The sequence below is a fragment of the Schistocerca nitens genome, chromosome 3 (genome assembly GCF_023898315.1).
Source record: "Schistocerca nitens isolate TAMUIC-IGC-003100 chromosome 3, iqSchNite1.1, whole genome shotgun sequence".
NCBI lineage: Eukaryota > Metazoa > Arthropoda > Insecta > Orthoptera > Acrididae > Schistocerca > Schistocerca nitens.
In genome coordinates, this window is record NC_064616.1 from 907,449,326 (window position 1) to 907,474,037 (window position 24,712).

At 37.8% G+C, this 24,712-nt stretch overlaps 1 protein-coding gene across 2 annotated transcripts in view; it reads right to left on the reverse strand.

Moving 5' to 3' along the window:
- LOC126248963 (leucine-rich repeat-containing protein 40-like) overlaps nucleotides 1-9,375 on the reverse strand; it is a 238,926-nt gene extending 229,551 nt beyond the window's left edge. For both annotated transcript variants that reach the window (XM_049950513.1, XM_049950512.1), the window contains exon 1: nucleotides 9,074-9,375. In XM_049950513.1, coding sequence (XP_049806470.1) covers nucleotides 9,074-9,088 — 15 coding nt within the window. In that variant the 5' untranslated portion in view covers nucleotides 9,089-9,375. The remainder of the gene's footprint in view (nucleotides 1-9,073) is intronic.
- Between the last annotated feature and the right edge of the window lie 15,337 nt (nucleotides 9,376-24,712).

A 24,712-nucleotide genomic window follows, 5' to 3' on the forward strand; every position in this document is an offset into this window, starting at 1 on the left:
ACTGAATTCTGCAGCCTCAACATTCTATTCATCAGTCCTACTAGACCAATGGACTGGATTTAAAGGTTCCACTTAAAAATACCACCTCTAAACATAAAACTTAATCAAATTAACTTTTTCAAAATCGCTGAAAAGATATACCCAATGTGTAAACCCCTACAATCAAGTGCTATCGAAATCATTTATATCCGATCATTCATTCTGCTAGAAAACACATTACACTGCCAATATATCGTGCCTGCACTTACATACCTTCAAATGTATAATCTGACATCACGCAGTGTGTGTCCAGAGACTTTTGGTGACCTTTTATACCACAACACAGGTCCTACAGTCGATCTGACCTAATTGTTCAACTCATTTACATATCTAGATTATTTTTAAAATCTGAATCTAAAATAAAAATTTGATAAATATAATCCAACCACTTCATCCCGCCTACTCAGAAAATCTATGGGGTAGGGGTAGTTCTCATGTACAAATGGTTTTAATTTGATTTTAAAATTTTTGTTATCTACAGCTCCTGTAACTCACAGTATGCATACTTTGCTCACTTGGATACTGGAGGCTAGTTTGGTCTCAAATGGTGTATTTCATTATTTTCAAGTTGTGTCTGATTTTTACAAGAAACTTCATAAGAGAGTAAATCTACTGTGAGGCTGTTGTCAATATGCTTAATATTTTGAACAGGTTCCTACATGAAGTTCGAGTGTAGGCAATAGGTATTATCACTACAGCATGTGTCTGAGCAATAAACACTTTGTACCAATATGTGGAATTGTCCCATATAATTATTCTATATGATAATAATGAATGGAAGTACACAAAGTAAACTACCTTTCTAATAATTTCATCACCAAGATTATAAATTACCCACAGATAAAATGTTGCTGAACTACAGGATTTGAAAAGATCTATAATATGTTATTAGTGATTCAGATTCTGATTAGTGTGCATAATGAGAAATTCTGAACAATCTGTTTTACACATTTGTTCTCCCTGTGCCGCATTGATAATGATTATGACATTTCTTGCCACGTATGGAACTGAATTAACCATGTTTTTCTTTTCTTAGTTATGTGACAGGCCATCTACCAAGAACCAATCATTAACATTTTTGACTATTTCACTTATTGTTCCTTTTGTTGTTGCAGCTCTGTTGGGGGTTGAGAGCACTATTTCTGCTTTATCAGGGTAAGGCAGAAGGTCATTCATATCTAACAAAAACGTAAGTGGTCCTAGAATTGAACCCTGTGGAAAGCTAGAAGTAACTTATCACCACTGGCAAGAAGAGTAATCATGAGATGCTGCAGGAGCTGTCTAACATGACCCTTTCCCTCCCATTAGTTACATATGACATGAACTGCAAACTCGTTGTACCATGAAAACTACAAACTTATTTGAAATTTCTCACAATTCAAGATGGGAAAGAGCAATAAGAAACTTTTAATAGCCAAGATCAAATTCTATTTATTCCTGACGAATGGTTTCAACTCTTAAGACTATTATCTTCTGACCTTAAAAAGCTTGTTGTTACATGTCCTGTTCCATTATGACTGTATCATATCTGCCATGCTGAAATAGGAACAAAACAGGTTCGTCACAAATTAAAACAATACGGTTAAAAAGCACCTAGTGTAACTAGGGGTGTTCACACACACAACCTGCCACTGATGCTTCCAACTCTGTTCATTTTTACCACTTCATATTCACATTTTTAACTGATTGTGGTAACTGTAATATAGCCTTATTCAGTGAAATAATTTCAGCAAGAAAAAATGTAAGATTTCAGCCATTTTATTATCTTCTGTTTCACTCACTTCAAGGTCAACCAATTACTGAATACAGTTTGTGTTCTAATACTGTGTGCGGACTTTCCATTATGTAAGAAAACAGAAAAGGAATAAAGAAAAAAGTTCCTGATATATTTCTACGTCTGCATCTAAACTCTACAGGACACCTTGCAGTGTGTGGCAATGGGTACATCAGGTAGCACTGTCTGTTTCCCCTTTCCTACTCCATTTGCAAATCAAATTAGGGAAGAATTATATCTGGTAAACCTCCTTATTAGGTGTAAATTCTTGGATTTTTTCATTGTGGTCATTTCCAGAGAGGTGTGTTGGAGGAAGTAATAAATTGTCTGCTGCTTTCCACAATGTACTCTCTTGGAATTTCAATAGAAAACCTCCTGTGATGCACAGTGGAACTCTTGTAGCATCTGCCACTGCAGATTGAGCATCTCTGTAATGCTCTCATACTGACTATATGATCCAGTGACAAAACATGTCACTCTTTGTTTGATATTTTCTAGTTCTTCAATTAATCTAACATAGTAAGGGTCCCAGACCAATGAGCAACACTCAATAATCAGCCGAACAAATGTTTTGTAAGACATCTCTTTCGTGGAGGAGTTACATTTCCATAAGTTTCTCCCAATGAATCTCAAGCTGCTACCGGCTTTTCCCACAATTTCCACTTTAGGTCACCCTGGATTACTCCTAGTTATTTTGTGGTAGTTACCGTTTCCAGCAATTTGTTGCCAACAGTGTAGCAGTGGCCCTTTTCATCTATTTACGCACATTATGTTAGACATATTTATGATCAGGGTCAACTGCCAGCCCATGCACTGATCACTGATCCTCTGCAAGTCTTCCTGCAATTTACTACAGTCTTTTGGCACTGCTATCCTCTTATGGACAACTACATCATCTGTGAACAGCCTTATGGTGCTTATGACATTATCAACTAATTCATTTATACATATTGTATACAGTAATGGTCTTACCACACTTCCTTGGGATATTCCTGAAATTAACTTTTATGTATGTCGATTCTGTTCTGTAGACAGCAATGAACTGAGTTCTTTCTGCAAGGAATTCCTGCAATCCAGTCACAAATCTGGTCTGATACTCAGTAACTAAAATTTCCTTAACTAAATGACAGTGCAGAACTGTATCAAATACTTTCCTGAAGTCAAGACACATTGTGCCAACTTGGACACTGTCTACAATGCTCTGAATCTCAAGGACAAAAAGAACAAGCTCCATAAGATATCTCTCTGTGGAGTCCACACTGATTGTCATAGAGATTCTTGAAAAACATCATAATAAATTAGCATAGCATAGAACAAGTTCCACAATTTTACAATCGACTGATGTCAGTGACATAGGCATCTGTCCTATGACCCATCTTGAAAACAGGAATGATCTGTGCTTTTTTGAGTCTCTAGGGACCCTTCATCACTCTAGCAATGAATTACTACTACAAGAGGGGCAGGTCCTTCCACATAATCTCTGTAGAGTCTCACAGGTGTCTCATTGATCCAAACACCTTTGTGCTACTAAGCAATTTTAGTTGCTTCTATATTCTGTGATCACATATCTCAAAAAATGGCCTTTCAGTGTTCATGTGACGATTGAAATGAGAAACTGTTTTATGATCTTTCACACCGAAATGATTTTGTGAAGACCAAATACAGTATTTCTGCATTCTCCCTGTCTTCTGCTGTTTTGGTGCCAGCATGATCACTAAGTGTCTGAATAGATGATATGAATCTGCTAGCTAACTTTACATAAGACCATGACTTCTTGGGGTTTTTAGTCAGATCAGCTTGCAAAATTTTACACGAGTATGCTGAAAAGTAGTACCTTCAAATTTTTAAGTGAAAGCTCTTAAGTTTTATTTAAAAGACAAACTTTAATAACATTCCACATCTTTATTCTTGATGTCTACTTATTTTCTTTTTTTTAATGCAGTCACCTTGACAACTAACACATTTCTCCCAATGAGAGACCAGTTCATTGATACTGTCACTGTAGAATGTATGATTTTTGTTTTTGATTGAGCCACAACCTCACCTCTGCTTCCAGTGCTTCATCACTAACAAAGTGAAGTCCTCGAAGGTGTCCTTTAACACACACACACACACACACACACACACACACACACACACACACACACACACACACACACACACACACACACAGAAACTTGAAAACCCAGTACCCACTATGCCTTTTTCTCAGTGCGCCTATGTGAATGTTGTAGACAGAGTATCCATAGCTACAACAAATGAGACAATTCATGCTGGCTCAGACTTCTTATCAGCAAGACAGCATCTCATATCTGTTGTTAGGGCACATGAGAATACTAAGATGGCTAGTACCCTCATTTATGTTTTGTCATGAGATTTGCAACCTACACATGATCTGGCTTCCACCATCCACAAAGACAGTCTCATCAGACAAGGTGTATCAGGCAAAATAACAGCTTTGGATAGACCATGTAATTTTCAAGGCACTTATGGAGATAAAACCTATCACATTGGCATTTCCTTACCAAAACAACCCAATCAGCAGCCTGAGGCCTGTGGACTACAATCATCAAAGATCACAGCTGTTTTGAATAATGTCTTAAAAATCTACAAGCAGGAAGTACAGTGTCCACCAGTATTTAAAATGAAACTAACCTAAAGTCACTAAAGTATAGCCAAAGTTATGCGTGGTGTGCACTAAACTTGAGTGATGGACAAAATTTGATCACTTAATCATAAGCTCTGGCTTGTTAAAGGAGCGACTAGATGACAAATAGGTGAAGTAATTAAAAATGTAGACTATCACACATAATGAACACCAGTTAAAAAGTGTGACCAGAGCCCTACATACTGAACACTGCTCTCCCAATAGAATGAAATGATCATATGGCATTTATTGGCCGGGATACCCCCTTTCAGGGTTCAGCTGCCTAGTGCAAGTCTTTTTTAGTTAAAAATGCCATTGTGTTAGTATAAAATTTGTAAAAGGTGATGTGTCAGAAATAACACATAGCAATGGATATTTTCACAAGAGCTGAAGGTCAAAAATTAGCTAGCAATGATGAGTCCGCAGCTGAGTTTGTGTAATCTTATCCCATTCTGGCAGGTTAAAGATCTGAACTGCATTACTATATAGTTTCACTAGCCAAAACTTATTGTAGAAATTACACCTGTTAAGTGTGAAGCTGCTGCATAAATTATTTTTCCATTGCTTGTATTTCACTTCAATTTTCCAGCAACCTTTTTATCCAAAATTTTTCCTGTAACTATGACGTGTACATCACAGGTACCGGAAAATGGTCTCTGGTCAAAATCAATTGTAGAATAAAAAAGGAAAATTGTGCAGCAGCTGTTACAAATGTCACTTCTACAATTTATGAAAGCTGTGGAACACAATCAACAAAAACTATTTAGAAAGTTTGTCAAGTCTACTTTGACAGGCCCACATAACCCATCAATAAATGATATTATGACTTTGCAAGTAACAGCTGCTTGCAATGGGCAGCACAGGTCCCTTCAGACCACAGATGACAGTTTCATAAGCTCTTGATTCCATGCTGCCCAAAGCTAGCAGAAAAACATTCCTTCTCCTCGCATTACTGGGAGAGAGGGATACCAAAAGCAGCCTGGAACATTTTGTATGCTGCACACGTGTAATGAATAACTCAAACAACTAGAGGAACTGCAGCATATAAAAATTTTTTGAGGATCGCAAATTATTGTGCTGCAGTGCTTTTGGGAATGTACGCAGCAAATTTATGAAGAACTAAAATATAAAGTACTGTAGAAAACGCCCCCTGCCCTCCCCACATACATCTCTCAAAAAATCCACTTCGAGTATACAAACTGAATTACATCACTTACATAAATTAAAGTCAATTTCAGTGTATATTACACAGACTTATGCAAATGATATATACTGAAATGTTTACTTCCCACTGCTTTAAATTACATATGCTATTGCAGTTCTAAGCAAACAGGCAACAGATGTGAAACCCACACATATAGCCTATGAGATTGGTTTGAAATTATAAAAGGAGTAAAAACATGATCGGTTAGGTTTTATAATGTTAAGTGAGCTTGTCGGGGGAGAATTTCATATTGGCACCATTATTTTAATTTGCCAGTTGGGTGTTGTAATACAATTTTGTCGTAACCAGTCACATTCAGCAGACAAAGCAAATTTTAGTTTGCACTTGACAAGTTATGGGTGTTCGTCCCAGCTCCCATTAGGGAATTCTGCATCGTCCACCATTTTAGCCACAGCAGTAAATGATGTTTCTAATGATTGTAGTTTACTAGGCTCATGGACTTTCCTCACTTAAGGATAATGGATCCTCATTGTGACCTGAACTTCTCACAACTCCAAACTGTGTAATTTCCAGAGCATTTTTCAGAGAATGATAATGATGAACTTAGTATTCTTGTCTCATATGCAGCTTTGTCACAAGTTGTCTGACCATAGCAACTTAAGCAAATGTGTCCATGTAGTGCAGACTGACCTAAAGTGGAATGACCATATAGAACTACTTCCAGGAAAAGCAAATGACAGACTGGTAGTCACTGGAAAAAAAAAAATATTTCGAAAATTTAAAATATGTAGCAATAAATAAATTTAAAATAAGAAAATTTAATTCACCCACAAAAGAAGTGGCTCATGAATCACTAGCCCAGCTAATTCTTCAGTACTGGTCATCAGTTTGGGAACATTACCAAATAGGACTAATAGATGAGATCCAAAGAAGAGCAGTGAATTTAATTGCAAGTTTGTTTATTAAACATGAGAGCACTACAGGGATGCTCATTATAGACAAGACCTTTTCGAGGGCCTCTCTGTTACAGTTCACAGAGTACTTAACTTGAGAGTTAGCCTCCAATGACCTTTTAGTTAGTTGGGTGGTGTTGGTCCCAGTAGGTACACCTATCCTGATTGAAGTATTTTTGGTTTGCGACATAATAACCTTTGAATCTTTGAGTTTCCACATAAGGCTACGTAAATACAAACTGACTATGGCAAATATCGGCATAACTTATCAAGCCTAATATTACTAAGGTGCCCCAGATACTGCATATTAATAGCTGTTAAATCTCGACAGCTATTAACACGCGCACACACTGAGGTTCAGCTTGTGTAAATTTGTTGAGGTCTATACCATCTGCTATATGAGCAGTTCAGACCAACAATTTTCCACTACCACACCGAACAGTGGTTGCTGCAGCATACCTACGCCAACAAAGGACTGGCAAAAGATGCAAGTTCCCTTCTCAAAAACCACATATTTCCCAAACTCATACCCAACTAAGACTGGCAAAATTTCTCGTGATGCTCGCAGTTTGATGCAACTCAGGTGTCACATGCTGTTTGCTGAATGCTAAAGAAACAGTGAGGATCCCTCCCCTTCCTCTTATGGCAGTGGCAAACCTTACAATTTCTCAAAGAATAATCAGAAAGGGACTGCAGTATGAGAAGTTAAAATGAAGACATTTAGTGCTGGCTTACTAGCACTGACACAGTTGCATACACAAGTGGTTCTACAGGTACTTGTTAAAAGTCTAACATTCTTGAGCTGTACATCATACATGGCCTCTAAACGTAGGGGCTGCACAGGTCTATGCGAATAATATGCAGAGACATCCTTTTATCATTCTTGCACATGCATTGTACGTTCAAAGACTCTTAATGAAATATGCCTGAGTGTGGTTTAGCAGGCATATCATTAATTTTGAGGCACTACAACATCACTGCTTCCTTTTGAATAAAGACTTATTACATGTAATCTGTAAAAATAATTAGTGAGACCTGTACACTTTACACAGACCAGCTTTCTAGCAGAAAGTTCAAAATCAATTATGTCACAGCTTCAGCTTGTATATCATTCTGTATATGAAGATAATACATTGTCTTTCTAATGTTATCCTGAAATGTGTCTTCTCTTGAGCTTGGTCCATGAGAAATATATAAGTGATGAAACCAACCACAGAAAATTACAAGAACAGTTACAAAAAAAAGCATGAAAATGTAAAATTGTGTTGCAACACTATACATACAGTCAGTACCTGTATATGCAATGTATTCAGCTTACATCGACATCTCTCTTAAATACAAACAAATGTGAGGTGTCGATGTCTAATGCTTTTTATGACTCACCATTAATATTAATAGTATATTATCTACAATGTTAACACATACAGGCAACAAACAGAATACTACCATGATAAAGAGTAAACATAGCATTAATTCAAGAAGTTCCACACACATGCATATAACCAGGTGACCAAATTTATGAAAAGATGGAACTGTTGGCTAAACTTTGTGAAAAATTTTGATTCTTGTAACCCTGTTGTAATCTGTGCTGGGTCTCAAGATGTCCCTAAGGATCAGCCAGAAAACATTCTTACTACTGTTCAGGAAATATTCCAAAAACTATTTCACAAATGTGATCATCATACACCAGCCCCAAAGACATTATCTGAACTCCAGGCCTTGCATAAGAAACTAATGGAAACACCACATGTAAAAATTAACAATCTATGCACGAGATGTAAGAATACTCATGTTTTAGATACAAGTGCTTTAGACAGATCCACACATACAAATTGTGGGTTTCACTTAGGAAAACTATAATGGAAAGTCTTACATCTAGAGAAATACATAATATTTAGTCAATAACTATTAAAAAAATAAAAAAAATCAGCAAACACTCCTGACAGATGGCTTATAAACTACACTAAGAATTGTAACACCCAAACAGGCATGTCTTTTTCAGAGAATCATCTTCCACCACAAGTAATGAGATAATGTTTTAAAATTAGCATATCATAATGTCAAGTCACTACCAAACAAACTTTAGGAACTCGGTGTTCTCCTTACCAGTGGGGTGGGGTGGGGCGGGGCAGGGGGGGGGGGCGGGGCAGGGGGGGCGGTGGGGCCGGGCGGGTCGGGGGCGGCGGGGCGGGTCGGGGGCGGCAGGGCGGGTCGGGGGCGGCGGGGCGGGGGCGGCGGGGCGGGGCGGGGGCGGCGGGGCGGGGGCGGCGGGGCGGGGCGGGGCGGGGCGGGGCGGGGCGGGGCGGGGCGGGGGGGGGGGGGAGGCGCAAACCGCGACAAGACGCTTCAGAACACACGACTTCACCGCGCGGCTACAGTAAATAAACTAGAATAATTGTCTAATGTTGGTATACTATAAAATATTGACCAACATCTGTTATACATTGGATGCGTAACAAGATATACTGTAACTATATACATAATAAAGAGCTTACCAAATGCCAAACCATGGTTCGATAAATCCAACTCTCCAGTTCTTCTGGTTTCCTTGATCAAATCTGTTGTTAATACTTTATCACACTCTTCCTTCCCCAGCCTTGAAAATAGTGCGGAATGTCGCATTTTCGGTTATCACGTTTGTACGTATCGGCTCGGATATTACTTTCCCTGGACACAGTTACCCACAAAGAAGCTTATTGCATAATACTTTCTTATAAATCCAAAACACGATAACAGCGCTTAACAGGTCCACCACTTGTTTTGACAACTGTGACTTCAGTTCTGGTTCTGATCAATACTTCACAGATTTCGATGTAACATGGCACTTTCGACCTTCGATCTATGGTCGATAGTGGCCAGCGATTCCAATATCAGCGCAATGCATATTGTTGGAATCCTTATTACCTTTATTATTACCTTTATTACCAATTCTATACCATTCACCTGCCATGACTGGACATACAGTCTCAGGCTTACAATAATATATAACATACAAAATGAATGCAATATTGCAGTTTGATCTATCATACTAAAGGATAACGTACAACAAAGTAATAAGACAGCCAATACTAGACATATTGCTGTTACTGTTGCTAGTCAACATCGTTCACTGGTCGTGGCCAGTCATATTGCTTCTCAATTTAGCGACTGTATATTAAAACCATGTGTCGCAGTTATGAATTTCTTGTCTCTTGCAAAAGGATCCTTGGTTGGTTGATTTGAGGGAGGGGGAGGGGCCAAATAGTCAAGTCATATTAGGAAAGAATGGGGAAGGAAGTCGCCCATGCTCCTTCAAAGGAACCATCCCAACATTTACCTGAAGCAATTAAGGAAAATCATGGAAAACCTAAACAAGGATGACCGCACGCCGGTTTGAGCCGACGCCCTCCCGAATGCGAGTCCAGTATGATAACCATTGGCACATCGCTCCGTCAGAAGGATCCTTCAGTTTCTTTTGTGTAGACAAGAGAGCTGAAAAACTGTTGGATAATATTGTCCCATCAGAAGGATCCGTGATTTTTTTTAATATATAGATACGAGGGTTGAAGACCTATTGGATAATATTCTCATTATTCCCATCTGCTCGAAAATGGGTCTACAGTTGTCAAATTTCTTGCTGGAAGATACTATTCTTACAGCCTTCTTTTGTAGGAACTATATGTTTTTACTTCCATTAGAGTATCTCCATAGTAGCAATTCATATGTGATGTGGCTGTGGTAGAGTGCATAATATATTGTGATTAATCCTGTAACTATGGATGATTTCTATGAAAGTCCACTATAATCGGGCCTGGCATATGGTGTACTGCTCTAGAAGTCGGCTGGGAAGCAGAAATGCCCTCAGATGGACTGCTGTAGCAGTCCGGCATTTAGCAGCTCTGTGCGAGCAGAGACAGTTTTTTTGTACATATGTAAAGTCCATTGCCTCCTTTCTTAGCTGCAAATGTTTCATTTTGTGTAAGGTTTTTACTTTGAATACGAGCAAGCTTTTTTACTCAGCTGAATAAGCCTTGCAGTTGCTATTAGACAGAGATTTCGAGGTTGGCACTGAAAGTGAATCTGACAATGATTCCGAACCACCCCCAAGTGCTCAGTCACCTTCTGTAGGCTATTCGATGACTTCTGATATACCGACGACGTTGGTGTTTTCTGGCCATTCGGTGGCAAGGAAGGTGCCTCCATGTGTGCATTTTGCTTTCATGCTACATAGAAGAAAGTAAAATGCCGGCGCTCCCCGGAAACGTTGCCCAATCGGACAACGGCCAAACCTTCCACCACCGGAAACCAATGCAATCAAAAGCCAAAAACAAAAACAGATCCTCTTCAGGGCAAACCCTGACGATCGTAAGCCTGAACGTCGAGGGAATCACCAAGAATAAGGAGGATGTAATATCGCAACTATGCCAATCAGAAAAGTGGGACGTACTGTGCCTGCAGGAAATGCATAGATATGAAACAGCAAACAGACCCAATATCAAAGGAATGCGCTTGGCAGTAGAAGCACTTCACAGAAGGTATGGAAGCGCAATATTTACCAGACCCAAGCTGCTGCTCTCTTCCACGAGTGAGACAACCACCAACAACATTGAAGTGTTAGCGATAGAGAGTGGATCATTTACAATATGCTCCGTATATAAACCCCCCGGCCAGAACGTACACACTTCAACGCCAGAAACCTTCATCAACCAAAGGACACACTTCGTTGTGGGCGACTTTAACAGCCACAGCACCACCTGGGGCTACGACGAGACAGGCGCCAATGATCAGCTGCTAGAACAATGGGCTGAGGCAAATAACCTCTCACTTCTGCACGCCCCCAAGCTCCCCTGCTCCTTCAACAGCAAAATTTGGAAGCGAGGTTACAATCCCGATATTTGCTTCGTCAGCCGGAACATCTACGACACCTGCTGCAAAAGAGTATATGATGCAATCCCTAAGACACAACATCGACCTATTGGAATCCAAGTCTACTCAACAATCAAAACAACCAAAATACCTTTCCGTAGGAGATTCAACTTTAAAAAGGCTAGGTGGTCAGAATATTCCCAAGGGCTGGATGAGGAACTAGCCAGTCTGACCCCAACACCAAATAATTATCTTATCTTTGTTGAGACTTCGCGAAAGGTATCTAGATGCTATATTCCTAGGGGCTGCAGACAACACTATATCCCAGGGCTCTCAAATGCCTCAAAGGACATCCTGGAGTAGTATCAAGTATTGTTCGCGGAAGACCCATTCAGGGACGAAACCATCACCTGCGGCACAGCTTTAATGTCAGCCCTCAGCGAGGCACGCAAGAAGAAGTGGATAGCAACCCTAGAAAGAATGGATATGTCCCACAGTAGCAAAATAGCCTGGAACCTGATTAAGAAACTGGATGGTGACCCAAGGATAAGCAAGGCTCCGGCCAACTAACTCCAAACCAGGTGGCCAACCAACTCCTTCTAAACGGCAAGTTCAACTCCAAATGTCAGAAAACTAAAATCACACGCCTACTGCCAATGGAAAACACCAACTTCCAGAAACCATTTAGCATGAGAGAGTTGAACAATGGCATAAATACCATGAAGAATGGGAAAGCTGGTGGGTTTGATGATATTTGCGTGGAGCAGATTAAAAACTTCGGCCTTGGCGCCAGGGACTGGATACTTGGACTTCTTAACGTGTGCCGTGAAACCTTTCAAATCCCGAAACTGTGGAGGAAGTCAAAAGTGGTGGCTCTCCTTAAACCCAGGAAGGACCCAGAGACTCCGAAGAGCTATCGACCCATAACCGTTCTCTGCCACCTGTTTAAGCTCTGTGAAAGATTGATCCTCAACAGAATAGAGAAGATCGTTGACTCGAAGCTAATTCCACACCAAGCAGGTTTTAGACCTGGAAAGTCCTGTACCAATCAAATTCTGGCATTGACGGAACATATCAAGGATGGGTTTGAGAATAAACTAATCACCGGGCTGGTACCAGTCGACCTAAGTTCCGCCTATGATACAGTAGATCATCGGACACTACTGCATAAAATCTACGAGACCCCGAAAGACTACCACCTACTCAAGATAATCGAATCCCTGCTACAAAATAGACAGTTCTTCGTAATGCTTGATGGGAAAAAGAGTCGATGGCGGAATCAGAAAAATGGGCTCGCCCAAGGAAGCGTGTTGACACGCGCCAATCCTATTCAACATATATACAAATGACCAACCAACTCCAGACAAAACCAAAATTTTTGTATATGCAGACGACCTGGCAATAACAGTTCAAGGCAACAGGTTTGAAGCCATCGAGGAGAAACTAGAAACCGCCCTTTCTATAATGTCAACCTACTACAAAAAGAATTCTCTAAAACCCAATCCCTCCAAAACCGAAGTGAGTGCATTCCATCTGAACTCAAGGCAGGCAAAGTACAGGCTCAATGTTACCTGGGATGGGACATTACTAGAACACACAGATACTCCCACCTACCTTGGCGTCGTGCTGGACAGAACATTGACATACAAATATCATTGCGAAAAAAACACGCAAAAAAGTAGAAGCACGAAATTCCCTAATAAGAAAGCTGTCCAACAGCAAATGGGGTGCCAAACCTACCATGGTCAGAACTTCAGCCCAAGCTTTGTGCTTCTCAACTGCCGAATATGCCTGTCCAGTATGGTGCAGATCTGCCCACGCAAAAAAGGTAGATATTAGCTTGAATGAAACATGGAGGATAGTGACACAGGGCCGCAGGTTTCACAAACCCTGACTCACGTAGGAAAGCCCATGAACATACCGAGAAGCTAAAACAAACCTTTGATGCCCGTCACTCAATATTTGGCCTAGAGTGTGGCCCCAGCAGACTCAAATCCAGATGCCGTTTCCTAAGTTGCGCCTTAGATGAGCCCCCCATCTACTATCCACTAAGAGAAGACCCACCAAGCGGCGTTTCTGGTGATTGGAAAACCTGGAGAATGCTTAACCGCATCAGAACTGGGATGGCTCCTGTGAAATCTAATCTGATCAAATGGGGTTTGTTGGACGAAAATGACGACAAATGCGACTGAGGCACTCGACAGGACATGGAATATCTCCTACAATGCCCTGCCTGCCCGCACAGATGCACCCTCGACGATCTATGGCTGGCTAAAGAAGAAGCATTGGACATTGCCCAATATTGGGCAAACAAATTGTAGTTTCCGGACACGAAAGAGTAAAGTAAGTCTGGCCATTCAACAGTACCAGACCGAGGAATATCTAATGACTCATCAGAAGACGAAGAGAACGACAAAGAAGGCACCACGCCTTCGCATGTAAAACAGAAATTGGGATGGATAAGTAATAATGTAACACCATGAAAACATCAGTTTACATCTATAAATGCGGTCTGAGGCGTCTTGTCACGGTCTGGGCGGCTCCCCCCATCGGAGGTTCGAATCTTCCCTCGGGCATGGATGTGTGTATTGTCCTTAGTGTAAATTAGTTTCAGTTAGATTAAGTAGTTTGGTCCCATAAGACCTTACCACAAATTTCCAATTTCCATTAACAAATTCTGGACTGAAAATTGTAGCTGATACAAGAAGTTTCTTTGGCTTGTTTTCCCTGTTTGTAAATACAGAAATTATGGACCATATTTTTAATTAAACAAGTAGGTATTTTACTCAACTTCTGAACATCTAAATGATATTTACATTTCTATGCTAATATTCTGAATACAACAGACTACTTGTTCAAGTTTCATCCTATTTTGCGCCACTTTTGTATTGTTTTCAGATGGCATGTATACCAATTTCAGAACTTTGCCTGCATGAATAACCTTCTTCTGTTGAATGGGTGACTAAAAATAAAACAGTATATCACAGCAAAGTGAAATCGCAATTGTTTTGGAATAAATTCATTGTAATTCATTATAACAAGTCAGTGGGAAGCGATATGATCATGAAAACCGTTGAAAGTGTCAGGAAGAATAGCAAATGGTATCGAAAAATTGATTTGTGACATTCAATTAAACTATATTTGGAACTTCACTATTTACTGCAGAAGTGACACAGATGTCACAAAACACAATCTTGGTGTCTCTGGAGACGTCATCGCCACTCTAATTGAGCCATATATGCAGAAGGGGCATATTTCGTTTTGTGATAATCGGTACACCAGCTCAACACTCTTCTGTTGGCTCTATGAGCGGACTACTAATGCGTGTGGTACAGTATGGCCCAACAGAAAAGACGTGCTCAAAACGGTAGAGAAATGACAAAAGGGAGGATTGACATTCAGGTCTGTTTTAGGGTTAATATTGGCACTGAAATGGTGTGACAGAAGGGATATCTATATGCTGTAGACTTTTCATTCAGCAGACATGCAAGAGACACCTAGAAAGAACTACCGAATAGTTGCAAGACGTATGACACCTTCCCTTGTAATTCATTACAACAAGTCAGTGGGAAGCATTGACTGGAGCGATATGATCATGACAACCGTTGAAAGTGTCAGGACGAGTAGCAAATGGTATCGAAAAATTTTCTCCCATCTTACACATATGACGTTCTTCAATGCATTTTATCTGTGCAAACTGTCATCTGGTAAGCTGCTGTATGCGAATTTACAGCTGGGCTTGATTCAGGAAACACTGGAAAAATATTACGTCAACGAAAGAAGTCCAAGAAGGGGTGGCAGCCCAACTGAAGTCCCTGAGAGGCTGACGTCTAGGCTTGATCTTCCAGGTCAACTGCCAATGTATGTGACGTGTTGTTTGTAAGAAAAGATACAACAAACGAAAGCAGACAAGAATTTTTGAAACCAATCAAATTGTGGAAATAAACGCCATTGTGGTACTTACTTTCATGTTTTCTGTTTGAAAACTATCAGATATTACATTGCATAATACACACACTTTATTATCAGCATCAGGTAACACATTTTTCACATTATACAAGAGACACTTTAAGAAATATCTCCGTCTGCATAAATGAATTTTACTTTCTTTTTGTTTCCATTTCTGACAAACAACAGGTATATTATTTATACTATTCCTGAATCTGAATGGTAGAAACAAACTCAGTTTTTGCAACAATTTCACACCTATTTTTCGCATAATTACGTATTACTTGAGAGCACTGAAATAATAGAATGTCTACTGCTTATATCTGGGTTTCACACAAAACTACAGGCGTAATATTCGGACACACGACGTTAATTTATTTATCAACACCAGGTAATGTGTTTTTCACTTCATGATGCATAGCAAAACAGGGAAATTCACATAGTATCCTGGATGATAAGTCCAGCAATCAGCCTTTGTGGCACATCAATATTTCAGTTGACTGCCACAACCTCTTGGACTCCTTTTGTTGAATTTGGGTTTTTTCCAGTTAACCCAGTATGAAATGGTGAAAATGAGGTTATCAGTTACCACTCATGATAGAAAAAGTCGGATTATGGCATCGGAATTGAGGAACTAACGATGATAAAATGGTATGTGGAAAATAAGATGTTAAGCAACGAAATTAATAATTTAGACAATTGTATAAATCTGCCATCTCTGTGATACAAAAGGCTACAGTAAAAGAAAGTTTCAAATTAAATTCAAATTTGGTTGTATTTCAACATAATGTGCAGTTACTTCCACGTGAAGTAGGTGATATTCAACTACTACTATTAGAAAATTAATCAAAAGATACACCATTATTATGTATGACTTGATGAGAAAGAACTCTAGATGGTGGGTTTCTATAATTATGCAACAAGTTGTAATTTTTGTTGAAAAAATTATAAACATGGTGTTATCTGTATCTATGTAAGAAAAAATATACATTCTGAAACAATTCATTTTCCTAAAGAAACAATTAAAGATAAAGATACATAGATACCAGGAGTTTAAATATTAGATGCAAGAATAGTTGTAATTTGTTCACACAGAGCGCCAGCTGGTGGTGCTAATGAATTTCTAAAAAGTTTAGAATCACTGCTCAACAAACTAATGCATAGAAATAGTCGAGTAATTCTATGTGACGATTTCAATATAGACTTTGCAAAAGAATCAAATCAAATAAAAGGATACTGAGCCCCCTTTTAACCTTCAGCTTACAAGCTATTATAGAAACAGCAACATGTATCACAAAAACATCAGCCTTGACAATTGACCAGATATTCATTTATATGCAAATGAACTATCTAGCAGAAACACTGCACATAAACTTTGGGAACCACATAGCACAAAACCTATTCCTCATTTAGAAAATCAAATTAACTAAAGAAACAGCTTAATAAACACCAGTAGGTGCTACAGTGATGACAATATAAATTACTTCCATCACTGCCTGCACAATGAAAACTGTGAAGAAACATATAAATGCCCAGATACTGATAACATATTCAATAGCTTCATTAGCAACTTAACTTATTACTTTCACTTCTGTTTCCCCCTCAAAAAGAAGGAAATACAAAAAAGGAAACATAAGAAAATCGAATTATTACTGGAATACAAATATGTGCAGACAAAAAAGATTTACTATACAAAATGTCCAAGCAGAACATATCTCCAAAGTTTTTAGGCAAGAAATGTCTGAGCAAGAATGAGCTGTCTTTAAACAGATTATTTTTGATGACCTTCAGCAAAGTGTTTATCGATTTTTGTAAAATCATTAAAAATATGGGAACTAATAGTTACTGGAGAGGATGTAAAAGAAAAGAACCTATTAGCTCAAAAGAAAGCTGCTGAACATTGTTTATGAAAATGTATGCTTAATAAATTAAAATAAGCAAAAACTCTTATTTGAAGCAATATAATATAAATAACTTAAATTCAAAATCTTCCAGCAACTTAAGCAACAAACTTGATGACTTACGAATTATTATCTTTCAATGTAAAAAAAAATATTTGTTTATATGAACATTGGCTTAGCTCTAGTAGAATAAACATTTGAATTAAAACTGAAAATTTCAGTGTTGCAAGCACCTATTGCAGGGAAAAGAAATTTTACAGAGGTTTCTGCATACTGCTTGATTCTTCCATAAGCCATGAACTGAAAACATATTTTAATTGTTTAAATAAAGATTGTATATTTGAAAGGTGTTATGTAGAGCTTAAAGATCTTAACATGTCAGTCATTTCAATTTATGCAATTCCAGAAAGGGCATTAAATACACCATGTCTCTCTAAATTCCGTTGCATAGTAGATAAGCTAAAGAAAGTGAAATAGAAAAATATTGTAAGAGCCGCTTATTTTAAAGTAAACATTGTAATTGCAACAAAGAATCAACGCAATCTATTGATTCAATTAAAAAGTCTGGTTTACACTAAATTTTTGGAGTTTACAGAGGAAATATTCAGTCAGCAACATGGCTTTATAGCACCGTAAGAGATTATTCCTTTCAAATTGTAGACAAATACTGTCTGAAATTAGAACTTTCTGATCACGCACCCTTGTTTGTCTCACTGTCAGAAACTGACAAACATAATGGAATAAAAAATTAAATCGAAAGAAGTTTCAATAAAACAAATAATGAAAAATTCTATGAGACACTAAGTAAAGTTAAGTGGTCTCTCAAGGTGGATGATTCAACAAATAAAAACTTCAGTAAATTTTTAAATAGTTTCCTGGAAGTATATAATGAAGCTTTCCTATCAAGAACACACTGCAATTAAGCCTCAAGTAAAAAAATGAATAAAAATTTTCAGAGAAAGGCTAAGAAAGTTACACAATCAGCTGAAGTACAACTAAAATCCTTACTTTGTAAAATGTGTTAAAAACAATAAAACCATTTTTAAAAAGTTGAGAAATTTCTAAAACAAATGGCAATTGATAAATTCTTTATAGGGCAACAAATAAAACAAAGGCAGTATGGCTGTAATTCAGTCTGAATTAGGAGTCAAAAATTACAAGCAAGATATTTCAAAAATTAAATTTAAGGAAAAATATGTTTTAAATTCAACTCAAATTTTTGAGTGCCTCAATGAGTACTTCATAAATGTAGCAACATCTGATTTACGTATAGCAAATTATGAGGAGAAAGTAAGTAGTTTTGGACTGAAAGGCAATACCAGTGAATGTTTTAAAAAATTCAACTCTCTCAACAAAAGTTGTTGAAAGTAGCATACTAGCCTTGAAAAAAGAGACTCTGCATGTTAGGTTGTGTAACACTTACAACGCCTCTCGGTGTTAATAAACAAAAATAGCTCCCAAATTAACTCCCATGCCCTCGAAATATAAATTCAAAAAATGTCCCAAGCCCCTCCACAAGTAGTAATTTACGAAATAGAAATAAGAGACAAATAAAGGGAAATCTATAGTAGAAAAATAATAGAAAAAGAAAAGAATTTTAATCATAAATTTTGGACGCATGGGAGGGGGGAAAAACGATAGAAATGGTTAAATTATTAGTTATTCTTATATATGTGAAAATCAATATTATAGTCACAGAACTTAGGTCTTGAACACCAAAGATAGCGTTGACTAAAGTATAAATAGACGTACAATGCAATTATGATACTCCTGTCGCTATCCCCTAGTCTGTTCGAAGTCAATTAGGACTTACAGCTTTAGGAAGCAACAATGGGAGCTTTATGAAACCAGGGTGCAAGAATAAATCGCGACGAGATTGTTTTTTGGTAAGCATTAATTTCAGATCAGAATTAGAACTTTTGTCATATTATAGGAACAGGGAGGTGATCAATAATCTCTCTGACTTTAACGTCACTTCATGTGAAGACTTAAATATTTTATGGAATTAACGATTTTTGGACAAATTCGGACTTTGTATTGTGATAGTGGAAAAGCTTTACTTCACACAACTAGTAGTCATAGTTCGTGACAGTTTATGAATATTCAACGTGAACAATATTTTTATCGAAAGTGACAGAACATTATTGTTAAATAAAATAACGTGTTAATTAGAAACTGACTCTTCGTCTTGAAAGTTACTTCGATTTAGGATCATAAATAATCAGGTTACGTGATTTTCACCAAGAATAAACTGCAGACTAGTAACTGAAACAAGTGAACGAGAATCTATTGAAAATACTAGTATTATTTTCCTTATGATTTTTTTCTTCAGAACTGGGAAGACAGTACGTGTAGTGACTCACTGGGGTTAATTTAAGAACTAGCCAGGATAAAACAAAACTCCTGAATACCAGTCAATGTATAGATAAATTAACATTCCTACTTTCATGCGAGATAGGGAAGTCGGGATAGAAAAAAGGGTCGCTACAAATGTATATGATGCCCTATAACGTGGGGCTCGATCAGAAGACGAATTAATCAAGATTTAAAGCTGTTACAGGATTTGAGGCCTGAACAGAATCTTAGGAAGAAGAACGTCGTGCGCTATTTGTTTAACAGGTAAGTCTTTCCAGTTGCTGGGGAGACGACCGGCAACACAGAGGACGATTCAGCGCAACCAATAGGCGACGACGCTGGACTTCGAGTCTACGAGCGCGCAGCCAGTCACATCGCCGCTGATCTACGCAACCGCGAGAGTACAGCTAATCGCTGTACTTCACTGCTCGTCTTTATGAGACCTCACTAGAGATTACTACGCAAAAGAATCGACCTCAGGTATTTAATTAATTTTTTCTAAAGAAATCTTGAAGGGGTTGTTTCTTTATGTCACCTTGATAATAGTGTCATAGTGCAGGAAGTGTGTATATTTACTGAAAAAGCGTGTGACTATTTATATTAACTTTATAAATGGCTAGACGTAAGAGAAATAGAATGGATGATATGGAAGATTTACCATTTGGTGAACATAATGTTCAGAGAAATGTGGTAGAGGGACTAGATCCGGGATTAGATTCTGTTGATTTGCAAGAAAGTATTCGTGATACCGCACATAATATAGAAACAACTGCCAATGTGAATGTAAGCTTAGTAGAAGTGCAGAATACAGGTACTGTGTTTGGAGATAGTACGTCGCAATCTAGTAATACCAATACTTTGGATGCTAGCTTGTCAATTAATATTCTTACTCAGTTTAAAGATGAATTGGTTAAAGAAAGTAGATTAAAAGAAGCGGAGCGTTCAGCGAGAGAAGCTGAGCGAGAAGCGGAACGTTCAGCGAGGGAAGCTGAGCGTTCTGCTAGAGACGCAGAGCATTTCACGATATTGGAGGAAAGTATTTCTTCTAGAGAAGGAGAGCATTTTGATCAATTAGAAGAGAATGTTTTAAAAGAAAATAAGAAATTAGCCGATAAATTGGATAACTTAGACTCAGATTTTAAGAAAAGATCTGAAAAGTCCAAGATGACATACAAGAGATTACTGAAAGGTACAATGCCTTGAGCATTAAAGTTACGCATTTAGAAACGAATCAGGATCAGATCGTAAAAGATGTTAATAACTTCGTAAAAGATGTTAATAATTTGACCGATAGGATGGATAAATTAGAATTTAATACTAAAGAAGCTGTAGATAATTATTTAGAGGAACAATCGAAGGGCGCTGAAGAAAGATTATCTAAATGGTTTGAAGAAAAATCTTCCAGGGTTGCTAAACAAGCCTCTGATATTGTAGATGATATTCACCGGTCACGTCGGGAAATTATTAATTATTATAAGCAAGAATTTAAATTAATGAAGGAAATAGCGTTAGAGGATGTATCGAAACAACATTTAAATTCAAATTCCAAAGTTTCTAGTAATGAAATTCGTGACTAGGGATACTGGAGTGATGCAAACCGATATATTTTCTGACCATGATTTTAATTTTAGACCGAAGAAACGGGTGAAATTTGGTGGAGAAGTGAATGAAAATGATGTAATGTCTGGCTGGGATTCGGAACCCCGAATGCGGAAATGTTATTTATGTAATTTAAAAATTGAAACCAGTATCTTTAAAAGTAGACGATTCCCCATGTTTTCAATCGAGAGAAATAGCGTTCAAATACATCCTAAAGTATTCATTAATAGCTTTAAGATAGTATTTTCCCAAGGTTGGACACAAAAGGACAAAATACAGTTTCTTGTCTCTAAAACGGTTGGAGAAGCAGCTATATGGGCTACCGACGCAAGCGAACGATGTTCTTCATGTCAGGAATTTGAAAGGCTATTTCTGGCAAAATTCTGGTCATTTAGCAAACAAGAAAGATTACGAAATGAGGTTTATAATCCTGAGATATTCAATCCTAAAAATGGTACTCTTAGGAATTATTTTGAAAAGTACATAAATAAGACGAAATTCTGGTATAATCCTATTTCGTTTAGGGAAGTAATAAGAATTTTAAGATCTAGATTGCCAATTTATATTCGAGATCGTCTAGTAATGGTGCCCTATGACGATCTTGAGTATTTTTTGTCCATGTTAGATGAAGTAGACATTCTGTTAGAAGATGCTAGACATCAGAATATTAACAATAATTATTGTCAATTTAATGTAGGTAGTGGTAATGGCAACAACCTTAACCACAACAATAACAACTTCGCTCGGGGAAACGGCAATCGAAATGGGAATAATAATAATATTAATCAAAGGCAAAATTTTAATTCTGGGCAAAGGTATAGACCTTCTTTTGGGAATAATAATCCGAATTTTGGTCACAACCATTATTACATTTCTAATAATAATAATTTTGAAGTCAGGAACGGTAATAATACATCGAATGATGTCCAGAATAGGAAGCGTAGATCTAAAGAAAACCAATCACAAAATTTTATCGGAATGCACAATATTTCTGCACTGAGTACATCTTGGGCACGTAATCGAAATGTACAATGGGATGAACTATGTGTGAGTAATGGTAATAGTAATTTCAGAACGAGTATGAATAGTGCTGACAATTCAATACCGTTATCTGATAGAAAAGGTTTTAATAATTGCGGTGCTTTAGGTAATGGTCAACATACTCTGAGAATAGTACAAGTACACGACGAACCCAATCTTACGACTGAAACTAGGGAGGTAAACTGAATCCAGTCAACTTAGGCCTTCCTCGGTTGGCTGGAGGGAATCAGGAAGGCAAATCGTGTAATACGAACATACTCCAATATAATGAGAAAGATATCCAAGAAGAACTGTTAGAGCAAAGACACTGTACGAAGACCAATAAAGAGACTTTATTAGCCACGGTGGAGGTAAAGATTGGAGAAATTCGTGTGCAGATATTGATAGATACTGGGTCCTCAGTGAATGTCATGAATTACAGTTACTATAAGCAGATTTGTCGATGTAAAACGACGCGGACTTTACCAGTATCTGGGTGCACGATCTCTGGGGCATTTAGTGCTAAAGCACAACGTGTTAGGATGCAGGTTCAGGTTGAGATTGAAATACAAGATGATCGACTAATAAGTGACTTCTTGATTATTGAGAAACTTTCTGTAATGTGTATTTGGGCTTGGAATGTCCTAAGAGATCACAGTGCTGTCTTGGAAATTAAAGAAGGTATGTGAAAGTTAGAAATAAGCGATAAATTTGTTGAGTTAAAGTTCATGAAAAGATTTGATGTTCATGGAAAGTACTGTAATAGCTTTAATACAAGATTGTTGAATAATGACATTTTACTGCAAGGTTGTGATGATCATTGCGAGGAAAATACAAATGAAATCAGTGAAAATATTATTGATGATAAAGTATTTTAAACACAGCCGCACAACAACAACGGTTCCACGTAATAAAATTATAAACAGCCGACCAGTTGCAATGGATAAAGAATTCTTTACCTAGGTTTCAACAAATGTAAATTTGTCTTCTTCAGAAGGTGGCCTAAGGACAATGAACATCATAGCTTACATTAGAAAAGTATTAAACTTAAGTCAAGAATAGATTTTAACACAAATTAGAGAGCTCTTGCATTACAGAAATATGAGAACGACATCTGGTACTTACAATTTTACATTAGTAAGGACTAATGTACCATCGCCGTTTCTACAAATGTCGGCATAGATCCATTTGTAAAAATTAAAATATAGCCCTAGAATTAGGGTTTGTCACGTAAATATAAATTAGTACATGGATCTTGCACAGCTCCCAACCGACTGAGTGTAATCGGCCAGCGTAGTTACTCTGCGACCAGGGCAGGTGCGAGCTATGTGCCAATTGGCGTACAAAAGCAACGTGTAAATTATCAGTATTACTAATGTCCTTAGATAAAGTAACAATAAAAAGAAGGAAGGCGTTTAACACTCCCGTTATAACAGTATGGGAGCCTTGGTACAATTAATGTAGTTATACATCAAAAAGGCAGGTGGCGCTTACGCCGAGAGAGCTACGCACAGTGGCATATACAGTCAAAATATAAAAATTACATTACTATATTAGTGAATCCCACAAACGGTATATATGTCAGAACTTTAAAATTGACAATAATGGCTCTTAAGACAGAAATACGAACCCTGGTCCACAATCCAGAGCCAGACAAAATCACGTAAGGGCCGATGTAGTGGCAGCCATACATCGTGAGAAAACCACAATACATAAAGGGTAGTGAGCTTAAAGCATTGAAAGTGCATCATAGCTTCCTGAGAAAATAGACCACTAAGGTTACCAGCATTAATGTTATACCATAAACACTACAGGTTTAAAGCCTTCGAAAAATTGTCTACAAGCAAGGTTCAACTGTTCGTTCAGTATATTACCGTCCTTGAGCTCTAGATGTTTAAAAATTTGTAACTCTTCCCACAGATCTAATCTACGCCCTTTGACTTCTCTGTGTAGGATAACAGTGTCTTTTAACTGTTTAGGCGTATGACTGGCTATTAAGAGGTGTTCAGCAAAAGTAGAGCTGTGTATATTTGCTCCTTTTTTACCTTATAGGTGTTCTTTATATCTTGTTTTCACAGCTCTGCCTGTTTGACCAATATAATATGAAGGACAGTTATTACAGGTTAGTTTGTAAACACCTGAATTGGAAAACCAATCGCTGGCAATCTCTACTGAATGTACAAGATTTCTTTTTAAACTGTTATCTGTAGAGAAGGATCTTAAAATCGGTTTGGAATCCCTGAAATTAGAGGAAACCGAGCAAGAAAAATGTGCCTATGAATGTAATAACATACTAGAAAAAGAAATTAAATTACTTCCTAATGGGCAGTTCGGCGAATTAAGTATAAGTCAGTTTAAATTGCACCAACAAAATCACCCGATTCGCCCTGTAGTGAATGGAATAGGTAGTCCACATCACACACTCGCTAGGCGCCTCCATTTTAAAATTAAAGATACCTTCACATT